At 29.7% G+C, this 10,749-nt stretch overlaps 1 protein-coding gene across 1 annotated transcript in view; it reads left to right on the top strand.

Moving 5' to 3' along the window:
* The window catches only part of LOC106460283 (mediator of RNA polymerase II transcription subunit 23-like), a 92,158-nt gene that overhangs the window by 33,584 nt on the left and 47,825 nt on the right, over positions 1-10,749 (top strand). The window contains 5 exon segments of the mRNA XM_013919975.2: positions 1,247-1,449; positions 2,444-2,526; positions 3,872-4,046; positions 8,319-8,473; positions 9,208-9,382. Coding sequence (XP_013775429.1) covers positions 1,247-1,449; positions 2,444-2,526; positions 3,872-4,046; positions 8,319-8,473; positions 9,208-9,382 — 791 coding nt within the window.

The raw sequence follows: 10,749 nt of genomic DNA, 5'->3' as shown, positions 1-10,749 counted from the left end.
ATATATATATATATATATATATATATAAGAAATGTGTAAAAGCCAGGATTTGTTTATTTATGATTGATCAAAACGTCATACTTTATATATCCAATCAATTTTAACTTTTAATCTTCAGTAATTTATTTATCGTTACTATTTTTGTTTACCCACTGCAGCAATTACATAGTTGATAAAAAAACAACTCACAAACCCCATGAGTGGTAATGAGATAAGTGAATGTCATTGTGTAACTGTGATTATCTAACTGTCTAAGTACTGATCAACTCTGAATATTCTTACCTGAATTTTTGTAGTACAAAATTATTTCTGTAGCTTTCAAAAGTAAATAACACAAATCCCGTATCAGTAACAAGAAAAGAAAACATCTACAGAGACTACAAATAAATATCAAGGTCTGATATCCTAGAAATTCCAAGATCAGTAATGTCCTTAAAACTGTTTTTAAGAACAATGTGCTCAGAACTCTCTACATACTTTCACGAAGAATACTGCATCAAGTTCGTTTTGAACAACCTACAGAAAGATGCTGGTGAGATCATTCCCTAGTAAATCTGTTACATAGTAAATGGCCTTATATAACTGAATCTATTGCTTGTCAGTTCTCCAACAGTCTGAAAAAAAAAAATTTAACTGTCCTAAGCTCCTTCTCTCATTTCTTTGACACCATGACTCGTAGGCTTCAAATATCTTTTGGATGAACTTCTTTAAGAATTTGAGCATCATAAACTAGAATTTTTTTGTTCCTAGTGACAAATATCCAAAATTGCAAAGTGACAGAACATAGGAAATGTTTTTATCTGTAAACAGTTGATCATACTTGTTCATGGTATGGGTTTGTGGCTGCACCAGTTAGCCTGTTTGTAACTTTGAATGAATTACGTGAGATTGAACAGTACTCAGAATTGTGTTCTTTGATCTCCAAACTACTCTGAGCAATTTATCTGCACTAGAAAGTTTGAGGAGTTCTCTTTGGAATTCTTTGGTGGTTTGTTTTTGGTTTTGTTATCCATCAAAACGTTTTTGATAAGAAAAAACCTAATTTTTTAAAACTTATAATTCACATCTATCAGTACATATTAGTTTTAAAAGTATTTTAGATTTTACCTCAATAAATCCAAAACCAACCACTTTTATCAGCCTAGTTGCGTCATATAGTCATTGTTAAAATTAAGAATTAGAATAACGAATATGTACAATCACCTTAATATCATGAAATTCTATAAACTTTTTTCTTCCTTCGTAGTTGAATGATTTTCTTCCAGTCCTAAAGCTGTATGATCTGTTGTACCCTGAGAAAGAGCCACTACCCCTCCCAGACGTAACCAAAGCTAGTGCAACCCATAGTCTGGCCATCACCTCAATTTGGATACATCTTATGAAACGAGTTCAGACAGATAAAGTTAACCTTCAGAGGCCTGTGCCTCAAGCTCTTAAGACCCATTTAGAGTATGTATTATTTTATAATTAGTGTTGCAATGTCTAATAACTTTTCCTCCATCACCGGATGATATTCTAAAATACTGTAATATAAAAAGTTTCTGTAACTTTATAATTTTATTAAGTTGTATTTCAAGGATTATCAGCAATAAATATTTTCTTCTCTGTTACTTGATGATATGAAAAATATCATAAATTAAGTATATTTTAAACTTTCAATAAAATTAGTGTTGATATTATTTAAACTTTTTTTGTCTGTAATATCTTGATCTGTTTCAAGAAATGTTATGACTTTGAGATTATTTAATGGAAACATTTAAAAAATAATATAAAAAAGTAGACTGTTTTAGTAACAACTGTATGTGCATACTGATCTGCCTTTTAGCTTGAACACAAACTACACTGTCACTCTTATGCAATGTTTGTAAGTCTGACTGCTTTGTTCTGGTGAAGAAATATTAAACAGTTATATATTTTTATAAACACATTTTGTATATTCTTTCTAGTTGAATTTTAAGCAAGATATGGAACGTAGTAGATAAAATCACTACATGGTTTATACTACTTACTGCAGAGTTAATTTTTTGTTTCAGTGTTTATCTACATGTATTTTATCATTTTGTTTTGTAAAAGACAAATATTTTTACCATGTATTATAAATTTTATTCTATGCAATTAAATATGATTGTCAAAAATAACTTGTAGTGAGTTAATAATTTGTAGTAACCTTACAAATGTCCATCATTTGAGAAAATTATAAGAAAGTCATTAAGATATCTGTAATGTCATATTTATGTAGTGTAATATTTTAGAGAAATTTATATATAACTGCTAGTTTTGTATATATTTGTAGGATAACGATTGTGATGAAACTAATCTACATTTAAATATAAAGTTCACTTTTCATATGAGATTATATAGTTTAGACATTGAGGCAAGTGAGGATATGATATAATCGTCTAGCTTTAAAATACGATACTTAACTCTGTGATTATTCTTTCAGGTTCTTGCAACGCAGTTTGATGAGTACTGATCTGCCTATTAGCTTGAACACAAACTACACTGTGTCACTCTTATGCAATGCTTGTAAGTCTGACTGCTTTGTTCTGGTGAAGAAATATTAAACAGTTACATATTTTTATAAACACATTTTGTATATTCTTTCTTTAGACTTATTTCTGTGATAATGATAACATGATTAGGAGTTTTTAACATTGGTCAAAGCACGGGCTCTCACTCCAGTTATGGAGTTATGTTGCTGTCTAAGTAGTGTGGTGTCATCTTCAATTTCAAAGCACTGACCACAGGAAGACAGCCTTTTATATATGTTATTTTCATATTTATTTTGGCTTTGTTTAATTACTTATTATTACTATTATGTATCATTTTTTCCACAACAAGTTCATAATATAAATAACAGGGGATTCCACTTATGATATAAACAAGTGAAGTCAAGACTGCTAATCCCTGCTCAATGCTATAACAACAGGACAAACAAACAAACATCTCAGCCAAGCTTCGACAACATGATGAATAATTGCAAAAACTAAGCGTATTAATTGTAGTTAAGTATTGTATTCTCAAAATGACTGTAAATTAGAATACTTATAAGAAACTAAGAAGAATATTAATATTTTTAACTACAATCACTGAGGACAAGTGCTGTAAAAACTTAGCTAAGTAGACCAAATACTTCTTGTTAATATAATTTCATTGTTGTTTAAGACAGTAAAGTTATAGGTATTTTGCTTAAGAATAATTGTGCCATCTTCCCGGTTGCTAATCATAACATATAGTGACATGTAGAATTTTAATATAAGATTTGTGTATAGTGTTTGAATGTCATAAATTACTACATTTAAACTTGTTTTAAGACTTGAGTGTATGATATATCATCATATTATAATATTTACATAATTACAGTTATTTCATTAACAAGTTTACTATAATCTGCGATAACTTACTGCATGTATAAAAATTTCAGAAAAAGTTTTTTGTCTAATCTTTGTTTATCTGGTCAAATTTAGTTTATTGTGTAGTAAAACTATTTATTATAATGAAATTACTGTATTCAAAGTAATAAACTGTGATATCTAGAACTACTTTGTATTAAGATAATTTAAATTCTGTGTCATACTTTTCTATGTTTTGAAATACAAAAGTACGCGATGTTTTGAAGTGAATGAACCAGGAGATAGAAATAATTTTAAATGTTTTGGTATTAAAACTGCATGATTGAATTATCACTTCGAATCTTAAAAAACAGTGCATGACCTAAAGATAGCTGTAGTATAGCAGTACAAAATTATATCAAGATAAATTATCATTGTGAACTAATGTAATTATCATACACAATAAGTATTAAACAGTTTTTAATCATTGAATGTAAAAGGAAGTTTGAAACATTTATCTTATACTTGATAACCTTCAGATAGCACAAACCAAGACTACTTTTCTCGGCCTATGGGGGTACTGGTTGAAGCTGTTTATGGGAATCAGAAATCTCAACAAGCTGCACTGAACACATCCAGCTCCACTGTTTTGGGCCCAGTTCAACCACTGTCCATGATTGTCCTTGACTCTCTAACTGTTCACACCAAAATGAGGTAGTGTTTTTAGCAGATTGTGGCAGTTTCTGGCTAAAGCTTTTTATCCTTATAATCAACATTTGTACACAAATAAAACTCAAATTTACTCAAAGCTATTTGTAAATATTATAACTTAATGAAAACTTAAAGATCTCTAGTCTCTTAGCTATGTTTTTTATCATAGTTTGTACAAGTAGTAACTCATGAATGATTAAATGACATCCGATATTAGATTTTTGTTTTAATGTAACTTGTCCAAGAAATAGTCACCTCTGGTGAGATTAAATTAAACTGAGTGTTGTAGTTATGAATCTAACATTATGTTATTAACAGTCAGTTCACAAGAAAAGGCATTTATGTCTTTTTGACTTTGAAGGTCTGATTAAATGTGCTTTACATATTTTTCCAATCAAGAATAAGTATATTATAATACATGCTTACTTAGTATAAATCAACTTTTACATTGAAAATCAGTTATGCTGCTGCCATGTTTTGTAACTGTTAACATTGCTTGTAGAATAAAAGGAAAATAAAAAATATAATTTTGATTGTCACTCTTTTTTTTTCTTCTCTATATATGGATGTATCTTGGTCAGAAATGTATTAGGGGCTTAACTCTATCATACCCAGATGTGTGCATTCTGCCTTGAGTGAAACATTGCACCATTGATTTAAAACATTACAGAAAATAAACTTATAGTCATTATTTCACACATTTAAAAAAAGCATTTGTCAGAAACTACTTTATAGTAGTATATATAGTAATGCAAGTATATTGGGGGTGTTGGACTAAGGATTCTTCAACAGTAGGTTTCTGTGACTTGTTGGCAATAAATCTGACAATAAACAAACAGTACGCACTCCACTTGTTTTTAAAATAATATATATATTTAGAAACAAGTTGAATGTATATACAAAATTCTTTACACCATATAGATCATAGGTGTATCTTACACACTATACAATTCTCTTCTTCCTGTCAAAAGTCCAGTTAAGCCTATTCAGTTGTTTAGAATTCAGTTGATAAGCCAAACTATTTTTCTCTATTTTTATTGCAATAGTATCCATATATAATTCTCTTACACTGTTGCATGAGTTACCACAGTTGTATCCTGTGCTTCCAATAATTATCTGCTTTTTTGTGCATCCAAATAATCATCTGTTTTTCTTCAAAGTCCACACAGGTGGGTTCAATTAGCTTAAAACATCCTTTGACAATACAAATTATTCTCCTTATCTCTTGCAAACTATTAATCTCACTATAACTTTTCTCTCTCACTGAACTTCTGTTTCCTGTGACTTTATTTTTTTCCTCTCTGTTTCTGCTCATATGGTTGTCATTATTTATACGTCTATCACTTAAGCCATCTAGAAATCTCCATAGCCTGGACATCAATGGATTGCAAATGAAACATTTGATAACCTTGATATCAATGAATTACAAACACAAAATAGATAAAATAATAATACTACCTATACTAAACAGTCTTTAATATCTGACAACATTTTAGAGTAGGGATTTAATTTTATACTTAAGTAGAAAAAGTTTGCAACTTTTGAACTTAGGTTGAATATAGTGTATCCAAACAAAAACATTAGTGTTTTGAATTTCCAGTATTTTTTCTGATGGTGCTGATAGATCCTAGGATATTTGAAATAGTTTAGAACAAAACAGTGTTGATTTTGCCTTGTAACTTCAGTAGAACTGTAGTTTTATAAATTTTAACTAATTGATGTTTCTCAGTCTCAGTCTGTGTAATATAATTGTCTTTATCTCAGCTTTGAGGAGTCATAGGCTAGTTATCTGAACATGTAATTAAACTCTCTTTCTCTTTTTCTGATATTTGCAACTGTATAAGCCAATATGGCTTCTATTTCAGTGGAAATTCACATAAAGATCCAAATAAAGTAATAAAAACTTAGGTTTGTGATATTTTTCTAGAAGAAAATTTGTTTGTGAATAATTTCTGCCACAATTACAGTCCTGATTTTTTTTTTTCTGAAGCTTGCTGCCTCATTTTTTACTTCATTTAAATTATGATGTTGCTGTATAATAGGAAATGTTTCTCATGGAACAAGATGAAGTAGGTTTAGTTAAATCGTTTTGCACATGAACATATTCAGTTCAATTTCACCAATGTGGCCACTGTGTTTACATTAGCTCTTCTTGGACAATGTAGCTTGCTGTTTATACAGATCTTCTGTTTTATGAGTAAGCCAATACATAATATCTATATAGATAGCATATGTTGATCGGAAGTTAATATTAATTACTTTATGATCTTCTCCTGTTGATCCAGGATCAAGATGATTAGCTTGTTGTTTATACAGCTTTTCGGTTATATGAATAAGCCAGTATATGATATCTGTGTAGGAAACTTGCTTTAAACAGAAGTTAATATTAACAACTGCTTATGTGGGCAAAGAAAATCACTGGAAAAAAAAGTAAAATGCGTATCTATAGATTAATATAAAATTTGTTTAAAACTTATCACATACATTAAATGAAATCTTTTTATTGACAGTTTTAAAAAAAGTTGGCTTGATTTTAAGTTTATGGTAAAAAATATTTTTTTTGTATGTCAGTGATTGTAAGCAAAGTAAAACTGTGTGTGGTGTTTTTTGAATTGAAATAATGATAAAACTTTATAGGAAAATTTTAGAAGAATGTAGGAAGACAAAAATCAGTAATTAAAATCTTCAACAAAAGTTAGCATTTTTAGAACATCACATTGAAATCTTTTCAAATCTTCACTTAAAAAAATGTTTTATTTTCAGGTGCTACATAATCTGTAGAAAGTACTTCTGAAGTTTCAAACTATTTCAACCAGTATTTTTGTTTTTTACAATGCAATAAAACAAGCCAAACAACAGGCATATTGAATTTATACATCCTGGCATTTTAGAGCTAATCAATTGATAGAAGGCATCTACAAGAAACGTGATATCCCAGGGCCATTAATGTGCAAATGCAGGCTACCAGTTCCATAGGTGTCACACCAAGTAGGAAGTTGGGTAGCATAATAATTAATGCTTCAAAGTTGAGGTATACTGTTGAGTTTGTTTTTGGATGAGCTAGGCATCCAATATATGGTGCTCAGTCTGGAAGATACCTTTTGTATATCCCATTCACAACTTTCTGGTGGAAGATACACAAACACAATTAAAAGTACACCACCGACATGAGACTAAATTTCAATCAATTTTTAAGATAAAGAGCTATGTGACTCAACTGTTTGCAAAGCAGAAGCACGCATCTTTGACCAATTGTCAGACTTCACAGCAAAGTGAAATGTTATGAAAAGTGCAGGGAGAGATGAAAGTTTTGCCAGTAGAAAAATAATGAAATTGGGACCAGTATTATGGAAACAAATTTGGAAGCTTGCACTGATAACATCATACTGTCAAATTGAACTTGTGCTAGTAATAACACAGCCAATTTGTCAACATGGATTAGGGTTAGACATGGAGATGTGGCCAAGAGTTACAAAGATTCCCTCCTGTTGAAAAACATGTTTCAGAGGCATTCATTTCGTTGAAAGCATGCCCACCTTACCCTGGTGAACTGAATAAACCAGTAAATTTGATCAAATGTCTCATGATTTCATAGTATACATAAGATGTCTGTTAAACATCATGCTATAGAAGTTATTTTAACTATAATAGTTATTTTGTTTATTTATTTTATTAGCACAGTTTTTGATGAGACCCCAGTAGCTAATAAAGTTTGGTACTAAATGCATAATTTTTGTTTTTTTCTTACATTAGCTTAAATATGCATGTTTTGGATTCAACATGTAATGACTTGATACATTAAAATGTATTTTACATTTACTTCTCTATGCATCATCTTCTGGTTATATATATATTACTCTGAAAAAGTGATGACTTAGAGGGTAATATCTCTACCAAGAGGCAAATCAGAACATTTCGTAATGCATTCTTCATATGCTCTGCTGATCTACAATCAACATAAATATCATAGACTCAAATCATACAGCACAATGAATCACTTTTCAAAAGTTGGTCAGAATATGTACTGAAAGATTCTTTGTTTAATGTATTAGCTGTTCATTTTTACCAGCTCTAAAACCACTAACATAACTTACAGATTGTGAATCATTGTTTAACATGAGAATAAAAAAAAACTAATATATATAAAAGTATTTTGTGTAAGTCCTGAACAACGTAAAAAAAATTCATTATCATACTAATGAATCCATGATATATAAACACACAGAACTGATGTGATAGTTGAAAGTTAATTGTTATTTCACTGTTTATTGACAGCCTAATCCACAATATTATGTCCCACATTGTGACCCATGTTGTCAAACAAGCTCAAAGCAAGACCTCTACACCTTTGGCCCCTGCTCTAGTAGAGACATATAGTAGACTTTTGGTCTATAATGAGATTGAATCCCTGGGCATTAAAGGTTTTATAAGTAAGTTTTATTCTTAGAAGTTGTTATTTAATTTAAAAAAAAATATATTGCTGTGAAATAATATACAAGATCTGTAAATAAAATGTTTAAAGGAAATGGCACTTATTAATTTATAAATCTTACATCTTTAATGTTTATAGGTAATAAGCTCTCTTACATGTTTTGTTTTGGTTTTCTTTATATTGAACACAATAGTTTTAAATTTTAATTGTCATTTTTCATGTTGTCGATCCTTTTAGTGCTTGTGTAATCTTTCAAATTGTTAATACAAGAAACAAAAAGTTATAATATATAGGAAATGCATTTAATAACTTAGTTTTGCTATGGTAACCTGTGAGAAACCTTGCTTATTTGGTACAACTACTTGAATGGATATTGTTTAGTATTGAAACATGACAATTTGATGGTTTAATTCTGATTTCATATTATTTATTAGCTCTGTATGATTTCTTTAGCACTTGAATAAATTATCTGTTCTGTTTATGATTCTTGATTAGTAAAATTAAGTAAGATGCTGAAAGTATTATTTACAGTACATTTTTGATTAATTTTCTTTTCTCAATAGGCAAGTAACAAAGCTGGTAATTGTAAAGAGTTCTATGTCTACTATCTTTGAATTACCTCATGAGTAATTTAGAGTTGGTGGCTAGCAAAAAAGTATCTATTCAGATTTTAAAAGTTTTGTGTATGTAATACATGTTATTTCCAACTTATTTTAAATTATTTTGATTTAGCCCATCTGCTTGTGAATGTGTTACGTCACCAAGCATGGGGGACCTTGCACACCTTGTTGGAAATGTTTACTTACCGACTTCATCACATTTTGCCTCATTATCGTATACACTTGCTCACACATCTTCAAAACCTAGCTACACTTTCTCAAACCAATCAGATTCAGCTGTTTCTGTGGTGAGTTACTATATCTTCGTTCTTTTATAACCTAACAATGTTTCTTTAGACCAAATAGGTTCAGCTGTTTTTATGTTGAGTTATTACCTGTTCATTCTTTTTTAATGTAATAATACTTTCTCAGACATGCCAGATTCAGCTGTTCCTGTGGTCAATTACTACCCCTTCATTTCTTTTATAATCTAAAAATATTTCTTCAGACCAACCAGATTTAACTGTTCCTGTGGCGAGCTGTTGCCTCTTCATTCTTTTTTTATTAACTATCAATATTTCCTCAGACCAACCAGATTCAGCTGTTCCTATGGTGAATTACTACCCCCTTCACCTTCATTCTTTTATAATCTAACAATATTTTTCCAGACCAACCAGATTCAGCTGTTTCTATGGTGAGTAATGATTTCTTCATTCTTTTATAATCTAATAATATTACCTCAGACCAACCAAGAAAGCTGTTTGTGTGGCGAGTTATTATCTCTTCGTCGTTTTGACATTGCTTGTAATTATAATAATTTTGTTTCAGTTAATTAGAATTAACATCAACCTCAGAGATAGATGAAATTAATAGCCTGTTATACACAGGTCAATTATTTTTTTACTGCTGCTATAATAAATTCCGTTTTTCACATTATTTAGTAGCCCGGGTTACTGTTATCTGTATTTATTCAAGAGAAATTTAACAAATGAATGTAGCTTGTCATGTTCATTTAATTCGTGCTTGTATCCATTATCACCCATTTTGTGTTATTTAGTCATATTGCAAAACTTTAAAGCTTTTTTTCCAATAGTAGAAAAGTGCTACTGAAAATTCATAATGTAGCAAAATGGATCTGACTTTTATGTATCATGGTTTCAAGCAGAACTACAACATGTTAAACCAGAATGTTGGAAGGGTAAAAGAAATTTGTGGCAGTATTAGAAGATGAAACACCAGTGTTAATTAATTGATTATTTCTTTGAGTCATGACACAAATGATTAAGCTGAACAATCTTGAATTAATCTAAAATAATAATGAGAAACCAGAATGGCAATATTTGGATTACTTTGATGGATGGAATAATTGAAAATACTAATAATTGGAAACATTAATTTTGATTAGTTCATTATTTTTGTGACTTTAATTAATTTAAATGTAATTCTGATTGATCAGTTATTTTATTGCATTGACACTAATTGATGTAATATTGATAATTATAGGTAAATGATTATGTTGATTAATCAAGTTAATTATCCACCTTAAGTCAGTATTTCATGAAACATCTTGCATTGATGAATATCATTTAGCCAAATTTTCACTTCATAATTCAGTTTCTCTCACAGTATTTTTAAACATTGCTTCATATTTTTAATTGTGCTTATTAAAAACCAT

The sequence above is a fragment of the Limulus polyphemus genome, unplaced genomic scaffold (genome assembly GCF_000517525.1).
Source record: "Limulus polyphemus unplaced genomic scaffold, Limulus_polyphemus-2.1.2 Scaffold33, whole genome shotgun sequence".
NCBI lineage: Eukaryota > Metazoa > Arthropoda > Merostomata > Xiphosura > Limulidae > Limulus > Limulus polyphemus.
Note: the sequence above shows the minus strand (reverse complement) of the source record. Positions and strands in the feature narration are given on the sequence as shown.